A 27,173-nucleotide genomic window follows, 5' to 3' on the forward strand; every position below is an offset into this window, starting at 1 on the left:
GAACAAAACATAGATTGTATTAATAGTCATAAGTTTATGAATGACTCATACAAATGTTAACATCTCTACATTTGAATGCATTGATCTCTATATAAATAGAATGTCCACTGTTTTGAAAACATTGTTTTGAAAGTAATTTCAATCGAAATATTAAAATCAATGTAATGTTAATAATGATTGAAATGATTGAGTGATTTAGCATTTAATTCAATGAAATGACAATAGAATGCAAACTATTTGTTAAACATATATTAAATGACTATTAGTTTATCACTTAATAGACAACAAATGAGTGAAACATATTATAACTGTTTATTTGAAACCCAGTTATGAAAAGATTGAATCGATTTGTTATCAATAAGATGTCACTAATATATACATTACTGTCCATTATATCACTGGCTTTCGGTAAGTAATGACCGCAAACTGTGTTTGAATTGATATAATAAGTATAGGATGTGTTGCAGTGTTGTCCACATATAACCATTTGGTTAACTCAGTTGAAGACGACTTGTCATTTGAAAACCAAAATCTTAAGACAAAATTGAAAGATTTAGAGAAAAGAGTGACCACTTTGGAGCAAAATGTTGGCCATAAGTATCCCGAAGTGAAACACTTGTCATACGCTGATCGCCGGCGTATTTTAGTGACCGGTGGCGCCGGCTTTGTCGGCTCACATCTTGTGGACAGACTTATGATCAATGGTCATGAAGTGACTGTTGTGGACAACTTTTTTACGGGTCGTAAAAGAAATGTTGAACATTGGTTTGGACACAAAAATTTTGAACTGATTCATCACGATATTGTCAATCCATTGTATATAGAAGTGGATCAGATATATCATTTGGCTTCACCGGCATCTCCACCACATTATATGTTTAATCCCGTGAAAACTATTAAGACAAATACCGTCGGTACTATAAATATGTTAGGTTTGGCCAAACGTGTCGGCGCTAAGGTATTAGTTGCCTCTACTTCCGAAGTGTATGGCGATCCAGAAGTGCATCCTCAGAGTGAAGAGTATTGGGGACACGTGAACCCAATTGGTCCGCGTTCTTGTTATGATGAGGGCAAACGTGTAGCTGAATCACTGTCATATGCTTACGCTAAACAAGAGAATGTATCGGTAAGAGTGGCCAGAATTTTCAATACTTATGGCCCGAGAATGCATATCAACGACGGCCGAGTTGTTTCCAATTTTATTTCTCAATCACTTCAAAACCACTCAATAACTGTTTACGGATCGGGTCGACAAACCCGTTCCTTTCAATACGTTACTGATTTAATTGATGGACTTATTGAACTCATGAATAACAACATAACACTTCCCGTTAATTTAGGCAATCCTGAAGAATATACAATCGATGAATTTGCTTCTGTGATCAAACATTTAGTGGGAATTACAAGTAGTGATATAGTTTATAAAGACAGTGTAGAGGATGACCCTCAGCGTCGTAAACCTGATATATCTCGTGCCATAAAATATCTTAATTGGTTTCCAAAAGTGTCACTTAAAGAGGGACTTAAACGGACTATTGATTATTTTAGACAAGAGTTGCTTCACGCAAATGCTCAAGAAGTTGATTCACTTCAGTTTAATCATATGTTTGCTTAAAATTTTTATTTTAAATGTTATGATTTTAATATCATGTTAGCGGTGAACAAAAAAACACTAAAAGATATGTTATGTTTGACTATTATTCAAATACCAGATGAGCTTTACTTTTAGTCTGATTTTTATTGTATTTTTACAGAATTTTACATTATATTGAATTCTTAGATTGAATATTTGAATAATTATTTTTAAATAATAATTTTATGAATGAATTAACAATTTTAATTGATTATTATATGAAAGTCATGTTTATAATACTTATCACATTTACAATAGACATAATGCGTGTTTTGATGTATAGTATACACTCTATAAGCATAAAATTGTGAATAATGTAAAATTTATTGTTGATAACTTAATATTTATAAAAAAATATGTATATTTATATTATTAAATATTAGATTTATACAAATTGTTGTAATTTGGACATTAAAAATTAATATTTTAAAAATATGTATTTAATGCAAATAACAAATAAAAATATTTTCACTAAATTATATATCATTAATAATGTACTACTGTATAGTACAATACAAAGTTTATCATATAATTTAAATTTGTATACTTAATGTACTTTTCTTATAATTTATATATTTTAAACGTGATTAACATTTATATCTAATCCGGTATTTAAAGCAAATTGTATGTTTGGTTTACCGTTAAATAAATATTGATATTTTAAATGTGAAAAATTAAAGAATATTCTCAGGAATATACTGTACTGTCAGTCATATAATTAACATAATAGTATAATAATTAAATTACCAGTCAATCGACAATTAAAACTAATAAATTTATATTTACATAAAATGATGTCTATTTTAGACAAATATTAACAATAGTAGTGAATATTAATAAAAATAGATTTGTCAACAAATTTAGACAAATACTCGTATTTATACTATAATAATGACATTATAATATAGGTTACAATTATATTATGTATTTATCACATAACAAATTATGGTGTTTTAAAAGATTATTTAAGTGTATAATACTATACATATGTATACTTGAATTGATGCCAATTTATGAAGAGATGGTATCAAACAATGAGAGTCTGGTCTTATAGTTGTCTAACAAACAGTGCAATACTTGTAATGTATTATAGCTTTGACTGTATTTTGCAAAGCAATCGAAACATTGATTTTTTCATCCCTTATGTTATGTAATGTATTGAGTATTGCATTGAATGTTGTTTTCGTCAATTGTATTGACATTTGATTGATTGCACCGTTAGATGAATGGGTGCACGAAATCGGAAAAACAGTGGCCACCAAAGTGGTCACACCCATAGCAAACCTAAAGGCAAACGACTTGACAAAAGTCATTCAACAAATGATGTGTTGGCCAACAAATCGATGCCACCGATAGTCAAATCAATCAACAATAAGACTAAGTATTACACATTTTATATCATATCTTTGCTATTATCACCACTTGATTACCATATGTTTTGTTTGAAAGTGAAAAGAGAGATAATTCAGTTCACCATTTGTTGGGTCCATGGAGTCCATCGCCGTCGACGGCATTTAAAGCCTTATTATCGGCCCGACTATCGGCCGCCGTGTGGAACAACATAAGTGATTGCGACGAGACATTCAATTACTGGGAACCGACTCATTACTTGATTCACGGCTTGGGTTTCCAAACGTGGGAATATTCACCACTTTATGCCATCCGTTCGTATGCTTTCCTCTGGATCTACGCTTTACCGGCATTTATATACACACATCTCATACAAACTAATCAATTGCTTGTCTTTTATTACACCCGATGTATACTTGCCTTTTGTTGTGCTCTCTGTGAGACATATCTCTATCGGTTAGTTATCTCATTATTTTTAATTGTTTTGTTCTTTTAATCCATAATTTTGTTTTGAGTTTAAACTGAATATTACCTATACTTTAAATTATAAATATAGAGGAATATTACGTCAATTTGGACCATCAATTGCACGACTGTTTCTATTGTTTATGGTTTTATCAAACGGGATGTTCATATCGTCGACAGCATTCCTCCCGAGTTCGTTCTCCATGTATATGACAGCTCTAACATTTGGTGCTTGGCTTCAACAACACCACAAGATTGTTATATTAACACAAGCAATAAGTTCGCTCATTGGTTGGCCATTCACGGCATTACTCGGTCTTCCCATTGCTATTGAGATGTTGATCAACAAAAAGAAGCGATTTTTTTTCGCCAAGTGGTCGGCTATTATCGGTTTATCGATTTTGGTAAATACAAACATTTCTAATTTATTATTAGTTGTAATTATTATTTAAAAAATTGATCATTTTATTTATTCAATTTCGATAATATAGTTACCATTAGTGTTGATAGACACCTATTATTATGGGAAGTTAGTGTTAGCACCGCTCAATATCGTATTATATAACGTGTTTAGTAAGCACGGTCCTAACCTATACGGTACTGAACCCTGGCATTTCTATTTCATTAATGGTTTTCTTAACTTCAATCTCGTGTTTATTTTATCTTTGGCATCACTTCCGGTTATGGTACCATATAATTGAATTTTATCATATTATATATTTGTAACTACTATTACTGTATTAACATTAATAATTTGATGTATTTTTTTATTTTCAGGTCATTTGCAAGCTATTAGTGAAGTCAAAGAGAAATATAGTAAATTCAAGTCATATAATATGTGTGACTTCACTGTTGCTTTGGTATCTGGTTTTCTTCAGTCAGCCCCACAAAGAAGAGCGCTTTATATTTCCTGTCTATCCATTGATATGTTTGTCCGCCGCATTTGCCATAGAAATGGTTCAAAAAGCATTGGTCGCTATTATCCCCCGATTAACTTATTTCTATTCGTCTCTAGTCTTAGTTTTTGTGATTATATTTGCATTTTTGTCGATATCTCGAGGATTAGCTCTTTATAAAGGTTTTATTCGGATACTGTATGAAAAATATGTAAAATATTAATAGTTTTTTTTAAATAAATATTTAGGATATCACGCGCCACTCGATATTTACATGGATTTGGGTCGCGTTCACAACGATTACAATATTTCGAGCCTCAAAACACCAGTTAATGTTTGTGTTGGTAAAGAGTGGTACCGATACCCATCCAGTTTCTTCTTGCCTTCAGTCCAACACTGGAAGTTACAGTTTATTCAATCAGAATTTCGGGGACAACTCCCACAACCATACAATGGTGGCACTCGAGTCATACCTTCGAATATGAATGATCTCAACCGGGAAGAGCTCTCCCGTTATATACAAGTAGCTGATTGTCATTTCCTGATCGACACCGACGCCACTGAATCTACTGACTTAGAGCCGCAATTTTCGCGAGACTACGACCATTGGGAAGTCCTGCAATCGCTACCATTTTTGGATGCAAAGAACTCGCCGACACTGTTTCGGGCCTTTTATGTGCCATTTGTCACAGAATCCAAATGCAATTTTGTTGACTACAATTTGCTACGAAACAAACGATTTAATTTAACTAATAATGACACTTAAGTATTATAATATCTGCACTAATGTATAGGTGTTATAATACTTGTATTTCATTTAATGATAACTGCAATATAATTGTAATTTATTTGTCAATTTATTACAATTTCAACTTCACTTATAATAATATAATTTGATATGAAATGTGATGACAAATGTCTATCAAATTGATCCCAACTATAACAATGACCTCAACTAATTGTAATTTATTATTTAGTTTTGTAATACTTATATATACATATATACCAGTAATGTCATTATTAGGATTTTTACAGCGAAATAATCATTTAATAAGTTTTTTAAGTTAAAAGATTTGGCGTATTATTCTTGCATTTATGAAAACTATATTTTTATCAAATGATATCTTTTTAATATAAGATATCAAGAGATGATATCATTAGTTATTTAATAAATTATTCATAAATTAGTTATATATATAGTCTGTAGACATGAGAGAGTAATGCAATGTTTAGTCACTTTAGTGAATGTAGTGTTTATGTGGAGAGAGTGAGAGTCAGTGCAATGAATCACTCAAAACATATGCCAAACATTTGTTTATATGTTTGACATTCAATTGTATAACTATTTGATGGCATATATGGCATAGATATCATTGATTTCATTGATTTATTTGTATTATAATTTGTATTATTTGTTTGATTGAATAAAAAACATTAAAAGTAAACACAAATGGAGTGCTTATTATGTATCCGACGGTGTTTTGGTATGTCTGGTCAGACACGCTATTCACTAGTTAAGGACCAATTGATCCCTAAAGTGATTTTGGACACAACAACTATGGGTACCACAACTACAGTATATGATTTCAATCACTGACTAATTACTAATACATTTATTAGGTAATGATGTGGTGATCGTTAAGAGAGGTCACCGAATCTGTGGCACTGGTGGTGCTATCACTACAACACCGATAGTTCAAAATAAGGCATATTTTGAGGTCAAAGTACAGCAAACGGGTCTGTCTTTTGCCAGAATAAACATTAATATAATGTAATTAATAATGAATTGTATGTATCGTCAAAACAGGCATTTGGGGCGTAGGGTTGGCCACAACTAATGCCAATCTAAGTTCAGTTCCCTTAGGAGTCGACAGTCAGAGTTGGGTCTTAAGACAAGATGGAACAGTAGTGACTGAAAATCAAATACTTCATACATTTAATGAAGACATACAAGAAAGTGACATAATTGGTGTCACCTATGATCACATTGAACTCAAATTTTATATCAAAAATAAATCAATTGATTTTGCTGTCAATGGTGTCAAGGGCTCCGAAATATATCCTGTTGTCTACGTAGACGATGGCGCTATACTTGATGTCAATTTTACGAACTTTCAATTTGATCCTCCCTTTGGTTTTGATCGCATTCTTGTCGAAAAATCATTACTTTAGGAGTTATTACTTTATACCTTCCTTTTACTTAATTTTAATTTTGTAATTACCGGTAGTTTTTCATTTACACTTAAAACCTGATCTATAGTTTTTACATCAATTATTTGTTCAAATGTATGCAAAGTTTATTTTGACAATTATTTTTATTTTTGTACATATGATCTGTCCTTTTATTATTGAATTATTACAAATAATTATTAACAAAATAATGAATTAAACAAATAATGGAAATATCATATTTAGACAAAAAAAATCATTATTTTATAAAAAAAATTACATAAACATATATATAATTAATTTAAATAAACAAATATGTGTTTAATGTTTAGTTTGGTGTTCCTCTTGTTTAGCTCTAATCATATCTTTAAATTGAGACAATATTTTGGTCTCTCGTATGGTTCGCTCTTCTTTGTTAAACAGAGCCAATGCTCTCTTCTCGTCCGCCGAATAAATCTGATTCTCTTTCCTGAGACGAACCGCTTCCATACGTCGGTGACGACTACCAGACATAACATATCCAACATTTTCAAATGAGTCAATTTCTTCAGATGTCAGACCAATTTCACCTCTTCTGGGAATACGTTTTCCTTCAGCAATGAAGGCGGCCATTGCCGCTCCTTCACCGGGCAATAGAGCTCTACCAAAATCTTTTTGGTTCAACTGAACCGCTGACTTGGGCTGTGGTCCAACCATATCGTCTTCTTCTTCATCCATTTCCATTCTTTTCTTCTTTTCATTTAATTCTTTGATAAATTTCTCTTCTTCTTCATTGTTATATCTGTTGTATTCATTTGTAATCACATTCTTGTCTTTTTTATATCTGTCTCTTGAGTTACTTCTTTTCCTTTCCTTGTTTCTTGACTTTCTATGTTTGTGCTTCTTATGCGATGTCTTATCTTTTTTCGACTTTTTACTGCTCTTCTTGTGTTTCTTATTTTTCTTATCTTTTAGTCCATCAGTTGAATCTGACTCCGATGTCGACACACTTCGTCGTTTACCTACTACTTTGCCATCAGTAGACATATCAGAGTCATCAATGTCTTCATGTCTTGAAGACAAATGTCCCCAAACACTGATAACTCCGGATTCGCCAATCGATTCTCTTTTGAGTCTTCTTGTGGTCCAAAAGTCCTCATTAATGTGATTATCATTGTATTTATGACGATATTTGTCTGAATTGTGATTTTTGTGATAATCAGGTGAGGGTTCACGTCTTCTTCGATGACGATGTGATTCTGAGTCATACGAGTGATAGTGGTGTCGGTCAGTGTCTCTAATCGGTGAATGTCTGGACATAACTACCGAAATGACAACAAAACGTTTGCAAACAAAACATATATACTTTACAGTAATGAGGGGACTGTCTCCTCATTGAATTTCATTAGTTACTAATTCTAAGTTAAGATTATGATATACAGTATAAAAATAATGCATTTATTAAAATTGATAAATTAATTGTTTTTTAAAACTTATAATTATTTATTAACTCTAAATTATTGTCTTCTCTATTACCACTATCTATAGTCCTAAATGCAATACAATGATTGATTCAATAGTACTGTAAACAACCAATTATTACCATAAATTACTGGTAATTATTGCTACAATTTATAAGTATTCAAAATAATTATACAAATATACCAAAATTGAAATTTATTTTATTTTATTATTCAAATACCAAAAAATTGACAGATTTTATTGAATTAAATTTAAATAAAATATTGATTTAAACGTTAATATTACTGATGATTCGGTAGAGTTCATCAAACTTATGGATTTGTCTCAAAAACCAGTCACCATAACGTCGGGCAACTTTAGTGTCAGCGATATGTATCATATCCTTGAAAAATACAAATAAATTTACGGTTATATAAATTGTTTAAAATAACAAACTAATTGTAAACCTTTTCGATATAGAAGTCAACATCAGATCCCGAGTGAAACTCTCCGTCGAGACCCGACTGTCCTTTAGTCCAAACAAGGTTTTGCATCTTATGTTTAAAGCAAAGCAAATTGCGTTTAAACTCATCTTCAGGCAAATCAACAAAATTAGCCAATTTCTCGATAGGCATTGTTGTGTATAGCTTTAGATAAGAGCGGATCTCCATAAGCGGGTGTTGTTGTTTAACTTCATCAAGAAACACTTTCATCTGATGTTTCCACGGATCAATTTTTGGACCCGAGGGTTGATTTGAAAGTGGATTATCATAATGACCGACCACTGGTGACAGAAATTTAGGACACGACAGTTTAAAGACATTTTCAAACTCCTTTAGGTCTCCCCTTTGCAACTTCAGCATCGAATCCGACATTTTTTCATTCATATGCGACAAAACTGTTTCATCAATCCTTTGGGGGTGTAATGCCAGACATATTGACAATAGTTTATACATCTGATCCGTTTGCTTCTCAATTAAGTCCATTTGAAATGTGCGGTACTGATGATACATTTGTCGAGTGCGCTGAAGATATACCAAAATGTTAGTAAAAGTGCGAATAGCATCTGAATATCTTCTCATCATTATATAAGCGAAGCCAACGTAATAGAAAGTAGTTGTTTGACACGCAAGCACTGGAGCCGTTGCCATCATTTGCAACTGTTGACGGTTGAGGTCAATGTTCTCCAACACTTTGATGGCCTGATAGTAATCGCCTAACAGTGAGTGAAGACGAAGTAAACCAATTAAACTGAAATAACCCAACATTTTGTATAGCGGTTGTCGGCCAAACTCGCCGGCCACTTGATCCGGATCTCGACCACTGTTATACTCTTTTAGTTGTTCATTAATATTAGATTTATCGACCAATGAGTGCAATACATTAATAACAGAATGGACATTCCAGACTTGAGGACTTGCAGCCAATAGCTCTTCATCTTCAGCCGATCTGTTCTGAGACTTGCCTTTATAAATACTAAACGATTGGAACTGATAGATAAATTCATCAATAATATCCCAAAGCCATTGATTTGGCAGTTCCAACAAAACCGGCTTTTCAGAGCTTAAGATGTAATTAAACAAATGGCAATAATTAAAGTACGAATCAAATCTTTGATCCTGAGTTGGCTGACACTTGGCATAAATGTGTCGATAATACAGTTCTTTATATAAAATAATGAATATATTGTTGTCTTCTGGCATCAGATGTTCTACTTCTTCTTTTTCAGGCCACGGACTGTCAGAGTAATAGCTTTCAGAGAGTTTGATAAAAGTGTTTTCATATAAGTTTTGAATGTCATAAACATTGCGCTCAATGATAGCCTTCTTGAGTAAGAGCAAGAAGTCCTGAACCAAATCGGGAATCATATGTTGGCCGTAACCCCCGTCGGGACGCGAATCCAAATTATCCTTAACATAAGGATCAGACGGATTGTTGAAGTCCTAAATATAACAATTGATTATCATATGAAGTAAATAAGTCAAACAAAGTGATTACCTCTTCATATTCTTCATAATAAAAAGACATTTTCGGGGATCAAGTGTTTACAGTAAAGACCAGACAATTAGTGACAAACACGTTGTCATTCATTCAATCATTAAATGGTCACAAATAACGTAAGTTTTATAATGAAAATATAGTTTTGCAATAAATTCAAAACAAATGCTTTCAATGTTTTAGTGACCGAAAAAGTTTTGGCCAATAATTTGGTGACCGATAATGACATTCACTTCAAATGTCTCCAAATCTCTTTTACAGCAACTGATCCAACAGTTCCCGACTCGACTCTCGTATGCATTTGCTTACGGTTCGGGTGTTTTCAATCAAAATGTAGTCAAAAATACCGACAAAAATATGATTGATTTGATTGTTGTAACCGAAGACTCTCTAGACTTTCATTATCACAATCTAATCAAAAACCGAAATCATTATTCAATGTTAGGTTCATTGGGACCGAAATGGTTGTCCACTATTCAGGAAAAGTTTAGCGCTTATGTATATTTCAATACTTTGATCCCATTTAATGGACATCTTATTAAATACGGTGTGATATCAAATAAACAACTGATTAGTGATTGTCTCGATTGGCAGACATTGTATATAAGCGGACGTTTGCATAAACCGGTGGTCACTCTCATCGAACCCAACTCTAATGAGTTGTCGGTTGCGATCAACAAGAATACCGAAAATGCAATTCACGCGGCGTTACTCTTATTGTCCGAAAGGTTTACCGAAGAGGAACTCTATATGAGAATCGCTAACATTTCATACATCGGCGACTTTCGGATGACTATTGGAGAAGACCGACAAAAGATCCAAAAGTTAGTTTTACCACAAATTGATAATTTTCGTCACTTATATCAACCAATATTGACATCGAAAGCATTGTCCCAATTGGTCACTTGGGATCCGAACTCTCGGATCTATTCACAAGACTGTTCACCGAAAGCCAAACTCTACCACTTGAATATGTTACCCAAATCCTTGGAGGAGATATTAATTAAAGAGTGGAATCAATACAATGATCATCAATTCGCTGATGTGGACTATCTATTTGACAGTTTGGCTCATAGTTTTGAATGTCGAGAACAGATCCAGTTTGCCATTAAAACTATTGTCGAAAAATCAAGTACTGCACAAAGTCTTAAAGGACTTTTCACGGCTGGACTTAACAAATCAATTCAATATTCAGCCAAAAAGTTATATAAAATGTATAAAAGTCTTGATTTACAAACAAAATTAACAAAAGCTAAAAAAAAATTTAAAAATAAATAAACTTAATTATCGTTTATTGTTTTACAGTAGTTTATAAATTATTATATGTTTTATTTTATAATAGTCTGACATTAATAAATTAGTTGCATATGATTTTATATAATAAATTAAATAATAATACTAATTAAATTTATGTTTAGATATATTTAAATTGTAAAATCATTTAATTTATATTAAAATACTTTGTATTGTTAATTATTAAACCAATCAAATCAATAAATTTTACATAAAATATTTCAAATTAAATTATTTTTGTGATTTTATTTATAACATTATACTGTAATATGACTTGATTGTATCAAGTTTATTTTAAGTAAAAAGTTTTATTATGGTAAATAGTTTTATCAATTTTATATATACTGTATATCCAACAACTTTATTGTATAAGTAAATAAAAATAAAAAAGTATTAAAGGATTACTTAAAATACGAGAATAATTCTATATTTCAGTTATTAATTTATATTATATAAATTACAGTATTATTACAGTTATTGTTATAATTTTTATATTATCAATAAAAATAAATAATTTTTAAGCAATTATTATTTAAATACCAATATTAGTAATATAAAATAACACTTAAATTTAATTGTAATAGAATATAAATAAAAACAGCTTTAAAATTAAATACTGATTTGTGATTCATAACTAATTGAAAATAAATTTAATTATATTTAAGTATATACTGTATAAATGTAAACCATAGTTACCTTACAATATAATCATAAATAATACAATAAAAATTTATTTTAAAGTTTTTATCATGAAAACTTAATCAATTAATGAAGGCTTAATCAATAGATAGTAATCTACTAAATTATGACTATTAATGCAAAAATATAATAATTTTACGTTAAACTTATTGTTATATACTAACTGGATATTATATACACTTATAATCTTTTTATAATAATCTAATACTATTGAGTGATAGCAACTTAATTTTCACATATGATAAATATTATGATACTATTTTTATTAGTAAAATACAAAAATATTTTAAATATCTTTATTTAGTTAAAAGTTATTTCAAGTTAAAATTTTACTGTTTTCATATAATACGATTCATCACAATCTTATTTATTTTATTTGCTGACAAATCCTTTGATTAATAAAATTAACATTTTATTATATAACTACTTATTGAAAAATAAATATATTTTTATAATTACAGAAAACTTTCAGTTATACTATAAAGTAATTTCATTTTACCAAAAAGTTTTTGCAAATAAATAATGAATACATCGATTTTATCTAAAATTATATTTTTAAATTTTCAATTTATTTTTATTTGTTTTAGAGTCTTATATTATAATAAAAATGACTTAATAGATAAAAGATTTTATTGTTATTATTAAATGCTTTAAATGTTTTTAAAAATTTCTATACTTTATCTTTTGATCAATTATTTAAGATAAACTATTCTTATATAGTTTGTTTATATAGTTAATATGTTAAGCAATAAAATGTTTTTAATATTTGTTTTTCAAAACAATACAATCATAATGTTTATGTTATGTTATAACAATGATATTTTTTAGAAATTGTTTAGAAAATGTTTAGAAAATAACATTAGAAAACAAACATCAGATAATAATTTTTATTAAAATAATTGTGTAATCAAAATAAGTAGTAATCTTATTATAAGTACTGTATGGGTATATGTTTACAAAACAAAAACTTATTAATTTCCATTAATTTGTTTGACATTTAAATTTGATAAAATATCGATTTACTTAAAATTATCTAAATATTTACCTATTTATAAATACTATCTAATATAAAAATATTTATATAAATTTATAAGTTGTAAAGTAATAATTAATGCAGATTTAACATAACTAATGTTATTTTTTGTATAATTTATAAATTTGCAATTATTCATAATCTTTTTAAGGTTTAATTAAATATTAACAAAATAATAAAATAAATTTAATTAAAATCAATAACAAAAATTTAAAATATAATAAAATATGTAAATATAATCCAAAATATGATTGTAAATAAAAACAACATATAATTAATGGCTTTGTTGTAGTGATTATCGGAACGAAACCAATATATCAATGAATCCTATATTTATGAGAATTAAACAAATTATTAGTTTATTGTTAATTAATAAATATTTGTTGAAATACATATACTAATAAGTTTACTTAATTTAACATTTTAAAATATTATAATATAGTTTATAGAAATAAAAAAAATAAAATTAATAATTTTTAAAATTTATATTCTAAAACATTCATAAAATTAAAATTTCAAATAAAACAATTTTCAATTTGTCCGCAATTAAGCCTAAGACAAAAATCGGCTAAATATATGTCACAAATTATGAGTAATTAAAGTTCTTATATATAATTTTTACTGTTTATATTAAAATAAAACTAATAATATTGGATTATAATTATACTATAGTGTGACTATAGTCATAAGTAAAAATATTGTGTATACTGCATATGATATAATTATTTAATCTATTAAATAATTATCATAAACTTAAATGATATAAAGTTTTATGAAATTAATTATAAAAATGATTTACTGTAAATTTTTTTATACAAACCTATTATCTTTTTCAACAAAACCATGTATTAATTTTTATATAAATAAAATAAAATTTATAGTATTTATAGCAAATTAAAAACTAATTTTAAATTGATAAAAATATGTTAAACTTATATTATTAATATATACAATATAACATACTGTAGTATTAGTAATACAATCAATATTAACTTATTTGAAATAAATAAATACAAACCCAACCTCCCTGTTGTGCGATCCAACCTTAATCCAAAATATCAAATATTTATTTTGATTAAACTAATTAATATACAATTAATTAAATACCTGCAATATCTCTATCAACAAATGCTGTAAATGTGTCTATAATAGGAAGTATATATTCCGGATGACCTACTTGTACACAATCAACAGCCAGTGCACCAGTAATAGCAAAAAGTGCCGCAATTCTAGCCCACGTTATGTCATTTCGGAACAACTCTTGTGATATTATCTGAAGAATTGATTGAATTTCATTAACAGATTTTAACGGATGAGATGTTATATTATTGAGAACACTGTTATATAGTTTGGGATAATTTGTCTCTAACTCAAGGACCAGACATTTCAACTGATTGGCCACAAGACTAGTACGCGAGTCAACAGTAATATTGCAGAGATTCCGTAGTTTTTGTAGATTAAAACGCTTGTTATCAATGATACCACTCTTTCTAAGTTTAAATCTTATGAATCGCGAACACAAACACTTGGATTCCTTCACAATATTGCTGTGACTCGGCTTAAGACCAATAGTTGACGTTAAGTGATGACTGACAGCGATTCCCACCTGAGATAATCGTTTCTTATGAGTGGTCAGATCAAGACTATCCAAAATTGTCGACTGAAATGATTTTCTCGGTTCACAACTTTCCATATATTGATTCGGAGATATTTGCTTTGCATTTATCAAAGGAAGACTATATTTACGGACATTGATTGGCGGCGGAGATAACAGACCATTGCTTGCTATTGTTGTCGACGGCTTTATAGTAGTAGTAGTAGTAGTAGTAGTAGTAATAGTAGTAGTAGTAGTGACAGCTGATTGTGTAAATGTTTGACCATTTGAAGTGCTGATTGATTCACTCGTTACTAAATTCTGATATTTTTCATATGAATTATTTCTTTGATTTGAATTATTATTTATAATAACTTGCATTACTTCTGACATAATTCTATATAAGAATTTAAAAGACAAGAATTTGTTTAAAATAGCACTTAAAAAGTCAATAAATCTCTATAATATACAATAACTGTTTATTTATTAGTTTTTAAACCTATCAATTGAATTAATTATTTGAATTCACTTAAAACCAATAATGCTTTCACTTAAGTTACTATTTTAGATTATGAATAATTTCATTGTAAACGTAGTAGCAATTTATACAATTAACTGAAATTTATATAAAATACTATTTTTACAACATGTTTGTATTTGTACTACAATTATAAAGATATTATAAATGATGAATAACAGCAACTGATACAAAAAAATATTGTCAAGAAATCTATTGTTATTTAATAAAATTTAATATAATAACATTACTAGTAATTATAAATAAAATTCCTAAATAAAAACACATAAATAATAGTTTGCATTACACGCAACACAATTATTAGTGAAGTGTAACTAAATTATAAAATGCTGTAAAACAGATTTTGATGAACTTTATTTTAACTCAAGTATAGATAATAATAATAATATTTTTTTATCAGTAAAAATACTTTAGTATTAATGTTATTATGTTTGTTGTTATTGTTGTTGTGTTGCCGTTGATTCTTATCAAAGAAAATACCAACAAATATATTAAAGTTAAACACAATGTTTTTAAAAAGTTATTTAAACTTTAATTTGAAACTACTATGCAATCAAATAGTTTCGTGAGTGTTGTCGGACAAACAAAAACTTAGATTACCTACAATTGATAGGCTAAGCGTTCACCAGTGCTTATGCTTTTAAAAAACACTTGTCTGACGGCAATTGACTCTTTGCTAAACATATTTCATAAATTTACTTCAAATGCAATGTCTTATGCAATGTTATTTAAATATACTTTCACTATCAGTGCCGATATGTTATAAACAGCAGTAATATATGTATAAGTTTGTGAGCACTTTTAGCTTTTATATTACATTATTAGAAAACACATAAATTTTTTCACAGCAATCCCTACTATTAAACTGGTTCTCACATTCTCTACATATTACTAGACATTCAAAGCAGTGCCGGTAATGACCCACACCATAGCATTTTAAAAATATTTTGTTTATATATATTATAATATGCATACATATATTGTATACCGTATATATATACTGTACTTCACATAACAACAATATATTTGATAATATAGTATAGTATAAAAATTTGAGCTCTTAAAACACGTTTAAAACATTGTTGAAAACACCGTATGTTTGATTCAAACATAACCACTAACTCATAATCAATGCATTGAAAAGTAGAAACACTTTCAATGAGTTGACAAAAATTAATATAAATTTAATTTCAATTATATACAAACAATGCATTGTATTAAATATTACTAATTTATAAATAACTTATCACAATATTATAAATAACTTACAATATTATTTATTTGCCATATAATTAATATTACATATAATACTATTTATTATTATTACTTATTATTTACTAAGTATTACTATTATTAATTATCTTTACATTAGCCAAATGTGACGTCTCATTCAATTATACTATTGGTTAAAAAGTTAGTTAATTACAAATTAAGGATATTTTTTAGTTTATTATTAATGTCAGGACTAATATTTTAATTATTTATATTTTTGATTTATTACTAAAAGCTGTTTTTAAATTAAAATTAACACTTTATTAAATATATTATTAATTATTTTCACTTAAAGGTTTTGTTGTAATAGTCTTGTTTATAGTTATTAAATAAAAAACAAACTATTTTTAAAACAATAACAAATTGTAAAAACAGATTTATTATAAAGAAAAATAATTTTTGAGAATAACCTTTTCAAAAATTTATCATGGTCATTAATTTGTTAGTTTTATTAGTTTAAACTTTAAAGTATTAACTGTATCAATTTTATTAAACTTAATAATTATAGATTTTATGTTGTATACTTATATTAAATAATTAAATTATAGTATATTTAATTACAGTATACTTTTACGGTACTACAGGAAAAATAATTAACCGATATTAATTTTAAATTAATACAATTTTTATATTAAAAAACATATTTTTTAAGCGACACATTAATTTTTATTTAATATTTTTTGAAATTTTAATAATAGACAATGCGATTAAACACACACACAAAATAACATATAACTTACATAAATTCTGATGTTTTTATATTTGTTATTAAAAAACAAAATTATAAGTTTTAATTTATAATCAATAAATTTCACTTAAAAACAATAAATATGAAAAAATATATAATTCATAATATTGTAAATATTAATCATAGTAAAGAATTTAGCTATTGTATATGTTTTATATACAGTATTATTTCATAGTTTATTAACTAAACTAAAATGCTTATAATAAAACAATTGTTTGTTATATCAAATCAAAATTAGTTACTATATAACTTATGGGCATTAAAATTGCAATTTCAAAGTCATTGTTCAATTTAAACCACTTTTTGTTTTTATTTTAATACTATAAATGTCTAAAATTTTACAGTAAACAAAACAATATAAACTGAAAAAATGTCAAAAACAAATTTAATTAAATTATTAAATTAAATATAAATAATAGTTAAACATATGTTAGTATTTTTATGCGTTAATAATATTTACAATTAATTACATTTTTGATTACTATGTATTAAACATATTATTTTAACTAATAAAGTACAAAATATATGTATATATGTGTAAAAAATAAATGTATATTATAGTTAATTCTTATTAATTATTTATATTTTGATAAAACATCTGATATTTACACAAAAATATATCAATTATTTACCAAATATCTAAAATATAAGTAACAATAAAATTATAATTATTTATTTATTTTTAGTATTCTCTTTTTTATATACATAATATAACTGACTATATATATATCAGTATATGCTGTATATAATAAAAATGAGAAAATTACAAACAAAAATAATGAAAATTCAAAAAAAATTGTAAAAATTGTATTTTTGGTTCTACAGTATATCCACTTAATATTTTTGCAATAAATATTTTTACCTTTTCATGCAGTCCTGTATTTTTATTATAATATTTGACACACTATGACAAACAAAAAAACAAACAAAACTATTTAAAAGTTAACAAATCATCGCTCATAATGAAAGATAAGTCAGTAATAAATTATAAAAATAATGAATTTTAATGAAATTCTTGAATAAACTAATAATAAAACTAAAAATGAGTGATTTTTATGAATATGTTATGATTTTTTGGTCAACAATAATAAGTTGCAAACATTGATGAGATTTATCTTATATATTGATTAAAGTGATGACAATGCAATTATTACAATTTATTTTTAATTTTCATTTAGTTAACAGTGACTTAAAATTGTAATTTAAATTATAATATAATGAATACTATAGTATTTATTAAGTAGTTTTGAAACAAATGAAGATTTATTGTTTAAGTAATGGATAGTAAAAGTAATGAGAAATGAAAGAAAGTAGTGGAAAGTCCAATGGATTCAATGGATTCAATGGATGGTATAAAAGTAGAGGAATGTTATGATATGAATTCTTTGTGGTTGTTTGTATAATAACTTGTATGCAATGCCTGATATGTCTGTCATATATGCCTCTCCAGTGGTGATCCCAGTGTTGGTTGAGTCGACTCAGTCTTAACCTAAGTCTTGAAGAGAGTGTCGATCGTTGTATTCATTGAAAGCATTGAAAGCAATGTTTAGTCGGTTTTTGTTTGCTGTGAATGTCTGTGAGTCACGACTTTCATCAAACATAACATAAGACATGAGTTTACAGACTCTTTAGTCAAGACTATTGTAAGGCCTGTCCTCTCGACTCGACTCCTGTGCTCTGAGACATACATTATGTGAACAATCCATTGATTGCATTGACTTTCAAATTATTTGAATCATTTGAATCATTGATTTTAATTATAAGTTTGTGTGAAATAATTGTATATATTATGTGACATCAATAATGATATGATTATCAATCAATTATACGATAATTATTTAATGATTGTCATTATATTTATATATTTATTATGATTTGTTGTTTAAATACTACAATCAATTGATAAAACAAATGAAAATGAATTTGCATTTGATTTTCATAATAATTAAGTTATTAATCATTTGTAACCAAATGATTGTCTCCAATGGCATACCTATTGATCATAAAGTCATTGCAAACAATCATAACATCAAAACACAGTTTGAATTTATTTTGAAACAACAGATCAATGAATTGAAGACTTTATTACAACACAAAACATCCAAATTTGATGGTAAGTCCATATCATATGATATTATCATTAAATACAAGACAACGCCCTCTCAAACTCTTTAATTAAAAAACTTTTATACAATATATGATATATTAATAAATATAATAACTTATGTGATAACAAAATTTATTGATTTTATAATTAATACATCCATTCATTTACTCAAATATTTTGTGTTTAAATACTCAAAAGTCACTATAAAATCATTTAAATTATTTAAATTGTGTTATAAATAATTAGCTTATATTTATCTCAAATTAAATGCCAAAATTTTTTTTTAATAATTTTAATTTGCAGTGTTTGTTAATTTTTATTATATATTTGGTTTATTTAATTTATTAAATAACACTTATAATTAATGTTTAATATTCAGTTTAATTCACTATATATTGTATTATATATTTGTTTTTGTATTTATATATTCACAAATTCATTAGTGATTTATTGCCAAAATAAATATTGATGACAATAAATGCTAAATAAATATATAAACATTTATATATATTAAATATTATCAATATTTGATGAAATAAAGTTTTACTAAGAAATAATAAAAGCGATTGCATTGTATTTATTGACAACAATTTATAAAACAAAAGAGTATATTAATTACTGAAAGGAAAGTCATAACTAATACCTGAATTACTAAGTGTTGTAAACATTAATCAAAATTTAAACAAAAGACTTAAATAATAGGCAAATAGTATGTAATAATTTATCTAATATTTTGGTGATATAATAGTCTCATATCTCGTGTGGTATATAATAGGTATGTGTCTGACATAAGAGTATAGATGTTTGTTATCTGAGACACAATTGAAGGCTCACTGTATTTAATATACAGTAAGTGTTGCCATAAGTTTGAATGAAAGTCCAAACTCTCACTGTTTGTCAGTCTCTGCAAAAAAAACATTCAATTATTATTTATATTCATTATATGGCAATAGATTTATATACTTATATAATATATATTCACTTAAAACTCGTTTTTATGACACAAGAGAAAGACATTTGAGTCCATCATTAGAGTTATCCAACTAAACGAATAATTATAGCATAATATAACACATTACTATATATAGATATTTTAATAGCAATATTTTTTGAAAATTGTTAATAATTTTAATTTATAAATAATTTGAAATGTTAAGTGTTTTTTATTTGAGGAAAAATAAAATATTTTTAACGAAAAATGATTTCAAATGAAACGAATATTAGAGACAAACTTTTGACCCGAATTTAGCTAAACTTATATGAGATGGAGATTTGTTGTCAACAATTGAATTATAGCCAAAAGTGACGGCAAAACTGTTTTTATAACTTAAATCTCTTTAATGTTATATTCAAAGAAATGTTAACAAAATGGGTTTATTTGTAATAATGATAAGCATTCAATTTAATAAAACAAAAAACTACTAATAGATTTAATAATAGATTTAGTTATTACTAGTTAATAAAAAATATTAAATACACTATATTTGAGTTTTGTAAATATAACTTTAAAAATCATGATTAAACAAATGATATTTAAAAAATATATTTCATATATTAGTTTATATCTCAATATTTTTTAGTTATTAAACTATTGATTTCAGTGTTTATTTAATTTTATTTAGTTTAAAGTTTGAATTACATATTTATTTGGGTTGAAAGCGTTACAGGATATTAGCTTAATTAAATATAAATTGATTTAATACAGTAAATTATATTATTGTATATTATATACTGTATGTTAGACACTCTTTTAATGCTTAATAAAATTGTATATAGAATTTGAGATCAAAATATAAAAAATAAAATTATTTTTATTATTATTGAATAAAAATCTCATTTTTGCCAAATTTGGATGAATATAGTGTTGACTAAAATGGATGAATAGTTTTTATGTTAAAAATCTGGTTTTCTTGAATCACAAATTAGTTTTTGATTATTATTTTTGCTATTATTTAGATATTCATAAATTCAATTTTATACGTTAAGCAACACTTTAGATATGCCTTTTTAGATATATTTTGATGTGTTTTCAAGTATTTTGAAATAAAATAAGAAAAATATATATTTATCTATAGTAAAGCACTTAAAGACAGTTCAAAACAGAAATCTAATTTACAAATGAATACAAATGTATGAGAAAATTATTGTTTGATTTTTGCTACTAAAATACAGTACTTATTGTTGTAAGTGATTTAAAGTAAGTGTTGATTATTTGGGATCAATATTTAGAGAAACGCAATGCCTTTACTTTAGTTAACTTATTTGGCTATATATGGTTTGTTGGCATAGGTTTAAGGTATTGGTGTTTCTGGTTTGAAGTTTTAACAAACATTTGGACACAATATAACCTCTGGACATATTCATGAAGAGAAGCGGTTATAGGGCTGTTAGCAATATATGGTATGGTTTAGTATGGTATGGGCTCATACCTTGTTGTATGGGGTATAGTGTATGGCCATTGAAATGCATTTAAGTGAACATTTGTTTGCATTCCTCTCTATAACTATATAGTACTAAAATATAGTGAATACACTTATTCTTTGAGTTGTTTCATAAAAGCTAACTATTCTCAGGTATGCAACTAAAGGAATGTAACTCAAACTCCAAACTTTAAGCTTAATAGACATACCGACACACATACACACACACACACACACATACATACACACACCGGAGCAAAGCAACCAAAATCTTAAGCCAAAGAGCAAGACTCCACACATTCACGTACTCTATGTCCTCGGGGCTAATAAATGCCTCAATTATTATCAAAATGTCTTCAATTCAGCCGTTTTTCTCCACTATTTCGCTCAATTAATCATTGATTATAATCTTATTTCTATATATATATATATTTAGCATTGAATTAAAACTATTTAACTGTTAGTTTAAAGGACTTTGTGGGCCACAATCGCATCTCACTTTCCATTATAATCCTTGGCTATGCTATTAATGAACACAAAAATATCTAAAATCAGGTTTAATATGAAATGAATTCTCATATATTTATGACTGCTATGAGAAATAATAATTGTTTACATAAATAACTTTTATATCTATCACATATACATATTCAATATATACTATACACGAAATGATATATAAAATGTGGTAAAATTATTGCTCTCTTTATATAATAAATTCTTAGTTATTATGTGCCATGAAATACAGCAAACTATAGTATAATACTGTAATAATAATAATAATAAGTATACATATATTGTACATATTATATTAACAATGCATTTAAAATATTTATAGCGTTAATGTTATTCAGAGATGCCGTTAACATACATACATATATTCAGTACTTAGTCTTAGTATAAGAACTTAGTTTTTAGTGTTGTTGTAATAGTGACCGGAAATCGTGACAAATAGTTTCACAAAAATGAATGTCAATTCATTGATAGTGTTGCAGATGTACTGAAAACTACATGTGCTGTCAAAGAAAAAAAGAGAAATGAGAATATTTGAGACCACTTTTCTATAGACAAACAAACAAACACCGCAACCAACCATACCATCCAACAAATAGGGCATTCCTGAGACACACAGAAAATAAGATTTTTTTGTTGAAATATTTAAAAATATTTTTCACTCTTTTTCTTTGATATTTCAAAAGAATTCTTTCGTGAATTATTGAAGACCTCAAAGCGAGACTTTCATCAAATGTTTTTACAAACCTATGGTTTACTATATGAGAAGCATTCGTCAATATTTACTGATATGTTTCAAGATCTTGAAGACTATTACAATAATGGAGGTCTGGATTTAAGCGAAGCACTCGATCTCTTCTTCCATCGGTTGTACCAAAAGATGTTTCAGGTGTTGAACAGTCAGTATAAGTTTGACGATAAGTACTTGAATTGTGTGAGTAAACACATGGATGAGCTCAAACCCTTCGGAGATGTGCCCAAAAAGCTAAACCAAGAAATAAAGCGATCATTTATAGCCACCCGAACCTTCGTTCAGGCGCTTAATAACGGCAAAGACGTTATCAAAAACATACTCGAAGTAAGTCTTATGTCAAGAGTTTACTCCCATATAAACCTTTTTCTCGCTTTTATATCATATGACTTAATAGACATTTGAGTTTATACTTAACTCTATTTATATAGCAGTCTATATATGTAATGTTTATTTGGTTTATTCAAACAAATAGATCCAAACGTCTGCCGAATGTAGTAATGCCTTAATGAAGATGTCGTATTGTCCGCACTGCCAGACATCTAACGAACTGAAGCCGTGCGCTAACTATTGCCTTAATGTTGTCAACACATGTCTAGCATTTCATACAGAACTGGACAAAGAGTGGAACAATTATATCGACGCTCTTCTACTTTTAGCCTCACGTTTAGAGACCTCTTTCAACATTGAGTCAGTTGTTGATCCAATCGATATCAAGATATCTGACGCTATTATGAACTTCCAGGAAAACGGCGGCGTTGTCTCTAATAAGGTAATGTATGACCACTTAAAGTCAATGTCTTTTTTTTGATGATAGTATCAGACATAAAAAAGATTGTATCAATTATTTATTTTGATTATATTGTATATTATATTAAATGATATTATGTTTATATAGTTATTTGAATCGTGTGGCAAACCTCATATCGATGCACCAAAACGTGAGACAAGAGACGCTAACTTTAATGAGTCAAACAAATTAGCTCAACCACAGCCTTATGTGGCTAATCCTACCTCAGCCACCATATCGGGCTTAGATCAGCTCATAGATGACATCAAAAAGAAAATTAAGAAAACCAAAAGTTTTTGGACACGTCTTCCTCAAAGTGTTTGTGCCGATAAACAAATGTCTTTACTCGTAGCTAACGATGATATGACTTGTTTTAATGGCTCAGATAATGTACAGTAAGTAACAATTGTTTTCTATTAAATTTTATTTATTTTTCTTACAAATTAAAACAAATTTATAATTAAATGAAATTTAAATAAAATGGGATTACCGGTAATGATATAGAATTTTATTATTATATAGTTATGAAATGGACAATAAGCCGGAAAGCCATCAAACAAGTGATTTAAATATAGAGACGACTCGTCACAACGCTATCATAAATCAACAAAACTTGACTCTTAAGCTAATCACCAATAAATTAAATTTAGCTTATAATGGACAGGATGTAGAGCTTGTTGACACTGGTAAGCAATTTATTTTATTTTATTAAATTATAAAAAATTGAAACTTATTTTTTATACATATTAATTTATTTTAATCTTAGCTGACTCTGATATGGAACCGGATGGTTCAGGTAGTGGATCCGGTAGTGGTTATGGAGCCGAGGATAATGATTATAGAGATCCCGGTTCTAACAATGTAGTCACTGATGATATATACTTTAATCCATCGACACCGAGAACGCCTCACCTGATTGATGGCGAAACCAATGACTTTAAGTCAAGAAATAATTGGTCGAAGTCTCCAAAGCCTAACCATCCTTTCATGTCTAAAGACTCATCATTTAAGTCAAGTCTTTCGATTTCATTAGTTATGTGGACATTATTTATCAATATTTGTGTTTTATATTCAACTGATAGACTGTGATTACTAATTAACATTTAAAAAATAATTTTAATTATTTTTTAAGATTAATTAATGCTTCATATTTTATATTTATTTCATAAATTTTATAACGTCAAAATGACAGCTAAATTAACTTTTAAATATTGTAATTATAAATACAATATATTCTGTGTGTTTGCTTACAATGTGTGACAAAAATGGATTTTAATTAATTAACTAACAATAAGATTCACATCATTTCGCTGACGGCATTAAAACAGTGGTGTTTTTATGTGTTGTTTATATGTTTATGTCTATTGATGACTGTCCTTATGATGATATGTGATGTGTCCACTGATATATGGATGAGAAAAAGACGACTTTTTTCTAAAACTTTTTATTTTAAAATGTAAAATGTTTTTGGAAAACAAGTTTTTATGAAATGTGATAAAAGATAGACTAATATTATGAATAAATTCTTTGGCATTTACGTCAACATTACTTTTAAACGATTACTAAATTGATATAAAATTAAAAAAAGTGTGCGTTTATAATAGTGCATTAAATAAAAATGTATATAAATAATAATAATATATATGAACAAAATTTTTATAACATTATCTCGTCATTTATAAAAATGTTGACACAAAATGTCTGATCAATTTATTCCATTATACAGTATATAAATATATATTCATATTTTTATTTAAAATTATTATTTAGCTTATAGTTTGTTTAATAGACATTTGACAAATCATTTGATTTTAAGGTTTAAAAATTGAATATTTTAATTATTTTCATTTTTAATCCTTAAAATGACTGAATTTAGCTAATATCGCTGATAGCTATTAGTATACAGTATATATATATATATATATATATATATATATATATATATATATACCGTAATGTCAATTTGTATATTATGTTCATACTTTTTCAATTATTTAAGATTATTTTTGATTAGTTATAATTTATTTAGCAGTCAGTCAACTATAGGCTTAAGTCATATTCAAACATTAAGTTTAAACATATTTGAGACTAATCAAAGCAATTGTACAAAAACAACATTTGTATTGAAATTTAAGTCAATTTTAATGTTATTTTTAATGAAACCCAAATTTGGTATTTTTGACTATAATTGTGGTAAAATATTGTGTTTTTAAAATACACGCAATTATTATACTGAAAATATATTAAAATCTATTGATATTTGATATCTCGAGTTTGGGTTTTCAAAAAATTTCCAATTTGTGAGCTTTTTATATATATTTTTTTGAATAATAATATTTAATATTCTTTATAAAAACACATTCATAAAATAAATTAAATGATTGACAACTTTCTTAAGTTTAGATTTAGTATATTGTTTTTTTTTTTTGATTTTATTTTGTTTAATTTATTAAATATTTTATTATATAAATTAACAATTGAAATAAAATCGCCAAAAAGGTTGTCTGTGAATTAAATCTAAACTCAAGAAAAATTGTTATTTTGCACATTTTTTTAGTAATATAAATATGTTGTGTATATTTTTTTTTGTTTTTATTTTGTATTATAAGTTGTCACAATTTTATTCAAATAGCTATATTTATAATAAAATTATAGAAATTTTAAATAATAACTAAGGTATTTGTGCCAATAAAGTAAATTATAATGAATCAATGATTTATTTATTTTTTCTATCATTACATCAAATTGTTTAAAATATAAATCAGTTGTTAATTTAATTCACAGTATTTTTGTTTGTATTTTTTGAATAACTAATATTTAAAAACTATTTTTTAAATAATAATAAAAAACTTTAAATATTATAAATTAAAAAAAGTTAAATTATTAACTATATTATCTTCTAATTATATATAAATTTATAATTTTATTTGTTTAATGTAAATAATTTAAGATTGTATTTTATAAATTAACAATTGTAAAAAGTATTTATAATTATAATAAAATTATAATAAAGGTCATTGGAGTTTTTTTTAATATTGAATATTTAATTAACTATTAAATGAACTATAAGTGACTATAAAATGAAAGAAATTTTATTTATAGTAAAAATTATTAATAAAATATATGATAACTGACAGAAATAAATTTGATTTATCGAAAATAGTAATATAACTTTGAATTGACCACATTTTATGCTCAGTTTTATTTTATTTCAGACACTTTTATTTGAATTCCTTTAATGTTTTACCAATTTTTAACTTATGTTAAGATGACATGTCATGAGATAAATGAATGGTTTGTTTGTTAAAACGTTTTCAATAATATTGAATACATTGAATGAAATTAACATTTATTGGAGTAATAAAATCAAATTCCTTTTGACAAAAGCAGTATTTACTGTATTAGTATTATTAGTATTGTATTCAATAGAATAGTGAAATAACACTGAAATTGCTAAATAAAAA

General features: G+C 26.6%; 8 protein-coding genes across 9 annotated transcripts; 5 read left to right on the forward strand and 3 right to left on the reverse strand.

Annotated features, from left to right (window-relative positions):
* Positions 1-99: 99 nt before the first annotated feature.
* LOC128958063 (UDP-glucuronic acid decarboxylase 1-like) lies at positions 100-1,713 on the forward strand. Its single transcript, XM_054303882.1, has 2 exons — positions 100-408; positions 468-1,713. Exons 1-2 carry the CDS (start codon positions 330-332, stop codon positions 1,613-1,615), a joined length of 1,227 nt encoding a protein of 408 aa, XP_054159857.1. The 5' UTR covers positions 100-329; the 3' UTR covers positions 1,616-1,713.
* A 975-nt stretch (positions 1,714-2,688) lies between these two features.
* On the forward strand, positions 2,689-5,176 carry LOC128958015 (alpha-1,2-mannosyltransferase ALG9-like). 2 transcript variants are annotated; one of them, XM_054303832.1, is made up of 6 exons: positions 2,689-3,014; positions 3,083-3,439; positions 3,540-3,852; positions 3,940-4,134; positions 4,226-4,526; positions 4,593-5,176. In XM_054303832.1, the coding sequence occupies exons 1-6, from the start codon at positions 2,860-2,862 to the stop codon at positions 5,108-5,110; spliced, it is 1,839 nt and encodes a 612-aa protein (XP_054159807.1). In that variant the 5' UTR covers positions 2,689-2,859; the 3' UTR covers positions 5,111-5,176. The 2 variants fall into 2 exon arrangements, with proteins under 2 accessions (XP_054159807.1, XP_054159813.1); XM_054303838.1 differs by lacking the exon at positions 3,940-4,134.
* Positions 5,177-5,519: 343 nt separating this feature from the next.
* Positions 5,520-6,592, forward strand: LOC128958096 (SPRY domain-containing protein 7-like). Its single transcript, XM_054303913.1, has 3 exons — positions 5,520-5,906; positions 5,965-6,081; positions 6,152-6,592. Exons 1-3 carry the CDS (start codon positions 5,795-5,797, stop codon positions 6,514-6,516), a joined length of 594 nt encoding a protein of 197 aa, XP_054159888.1. The 5' UTR covers positions 5,520-5,794; the 3' UTR covers positions 6,517-6,592.
* A 242-nt stretch (positions 6,593-6,834) lies between these two features.
* On the reverse strand, positions 6,835-7,890 carry LOC128957567 (NKAP family protein CG6066-like). Its single transcript, XM_054303360.1, has one exon. It carries the CDS (start codon positions 7,810-7,812, stop codon positions 6,835-6,837), a length of 978 nt encoding a protein of 325 aa, XP_054159335.1. The 5' UTR covers positions 7,813-7,890.
* Positions 7,891-8,213: 323 nt separating this feature from the next.
* On the reverse strand, positions 8,214-10,070 carry LOC128959737 (eukaryotic translation initiation factor 3 subunit L-like). Its single transcript, XM_054305746.1, has 3 exons — positions 9,952-10,070; positions 8,421-9,896; positions 8,214-8,356 (listed from the first exon to the last, which is right to left on the reverse strand). Exons 1-3 carry the CDS (start codon positions 9,979-9,981, stop codon positions 8,243-8,245), a joined length of 1,620 nt encoding a protein of 539 aa, XP_054161721.1. The 5' UTR covers positions 9,982-10,070; the 3' UTR covers positions 8,214-8,242.
* Positions 10,071-10,172: 102 nt separating this feature from the next.
* LOC128959748 (phosphatidate cytidylyltransferase, mitochondrial-like) lies at positions 10,173-11,199 on the forward strand (the record flags this gene model as incomplete). The annotated part of the gene is made up of 1 exon (XM_054305757.1): positions 10,173-11,199. A coding segment is annotated over exon 1 (1,026 nt), but the record flags the coding sequence as incomplete, so codon positions are not given.
* A 2,323-nt stretch (positions 11,200-13,522) lies between these two features.
* Positions 13,523-14,914, reverse strand: LOC128957577 (bcl-2-related ovarian killer protein homolog A-like). The gene is made up of 3 exons (XM_054303371.1): positions 14,084-14,914; positions 13,995-14,020; positions 13,523-13,528 (listed from the first exon to the last, which is right to left on the reverse strand). Exons 1-3 carry the CDS (start codon positions 14,667-14,669, stop codon positions 13,523-13,525), a joined length of 618 nt encoding a protein of 205 aa, XP_054159346.1. The 5' UTR covers positions 14,670-14,914.
* Positions 14,915-19,030: 4,116 nt separating this feature from the next.
* On the forward strand, positions 19,031-25,313 carry LOC128959574 (glypican-6-like). The gene is made up of 6 exons (XM_054305570.1): positions 19,031-19,241; positions 22,855-23,246; positions 23,395-23,691; positions 23,818-24,104; positions 24,232-24,395; positions 24,476-25,313. Exons 1-6 carry the CDS (start codon positions 19,040-19,042, stop codon positions 24,796-24,798), a joined length of 1,665 nt encoding a protein of 554 aa, XP_054161545.1. The 5' UTR covers positions 19,031-19,039; the 3' UTR covers positions 24,799-25,313.
* Positions 25,314-27,173: the final 1,860 nt, after the last annotated feature.

The sequence above is a fragment of the Oppia nitens genome, unplaced genomic scaffold, assembly GCF_028296485.1.
Source record: "Oppia nitens isolate AA-2021 unplaced genomic scaffold, nextdenovo-longstitch-racon4-pilon3 scaffold13_pilon_pilon_pilon, whole genome shotgun sequence".
Lineage (NCBI taxonomy): Eukaryota > Metazoa > Arthropoda > Arachnida > Sarcoptiformes > Oppiidae > Oppia > Oppia nitens.

Bases quoted from the DNA above. Each gene is read 5' to 3' on its own strand.
- LOC128958063 (XM_054303882.1), top strand. From the start codon at position 330: ATGAAAAGATTGAATCGATTTGTTATCAATAAGATGTCACTAATATAT. The intron at 409-467 runs GTAAGTAATGAC...GATGTGTTGCAG, and splicing joins CATTATATCACTGGCTTTCG to TGTTGTCCACATATAACCAT.
- LOC128958015 (XM_054303832.1), top strand. From the start codon at position 2,860: ATGGGTGCACGAAATCGGAAAAACAGTGGCCACCAAAGTGGTCACACC. The intron at 3,853-3,939 runs GTAAATACAAAC...TCGATAATATAG, and splicing joins TTATCGGTTTATCGATTTTG to TTACCATTAGTGTTGATAGA. The intron at 4,527-4,592 runs GTTTTATTCGGA...ATAAATATTTAG, and splicing joins AGGATTAGCTCTTTATAAAG to GATATCACGCGCCACTCGAT.
- LOC128958096 (XM_054303913.1), top strand. From the start codon at position 5,795: ATGGAGTGCTTATTATGTATCCGACGGTGTTTTGGTATGTCTGGTCAG. The intron at 5,907-5,964 runs GTACCACAACTA...TACATTTATTAG, and splicing joins TTTGGACACAACAACTATGG to GTAATGATGTGGTGATCGTT. The intron at 6,082-6,151 runs GTCTGTCTTTTG...TCGTCAAAACAG, and splicing joins GGTCAAAGTACAGCAAACGG to GCATTTGGGGCGTAGGGTTG.
- LOC128957567 (XM_054303360.1), bottom strand. From the start codon at position 7,812: ATGTCCAGACATTCACCGATTAGAGACACTGACCGACACCACTATCAC.
- LOC128959737 (XM_054305746.1), bottom strand. From the start codon at position 9,981: ATGTCTTTTTATTATGAAGAATATGAAGAG. The intron at 9,897-9,951 runs GTAATCACTTTG...TGTTATATTTAG, and splicing joins ATTATGAAGAATATGAAGAG to GACTTCAACAATCCGTCTGA. The intron at 8,357-8,420 runs GTTTACAATTAG...GTATTTTTCAAG, and splicing joins TTGACTTCTATATCGAAAAG to GATATGATACATATCGCTGA.
- LOC128957577 (XM_054303371.1), bottom strand. From the start codon at position 14,669: ATGGAAAGTTGTGAACCGAGAAAATCATTTCAGTCGACAATTTTGGAT. The intron at 14,021-14,083 runs GTATTTAATTAA...TTTTGGATTAAG, and splicing joins TGTTGATAGAGATATTGCAG to GTTGGATCGCACAACAGGGA.
- LOC128959574 (XM_054305570.1), top strand. From the start codon at position 19,040: ATGAAAATGAATTTGCATTTGATTTTCATAATAATTAAGTTATTAATC. The intron at 23,692-23,817 runs GTAATGTATGAC...ATGTTTATATAG, and splicing joins GCGGCGTTGTCTCTAATAAG to TTATTTGAATCGTGTGGCAA. The intron at 24,105-24,231 runs GTAAGTAACAAT...ATTATTATATAG, and splicing joins AATGGCTCAGATAATGTACA to TTATGAAATGGACAATAAGC.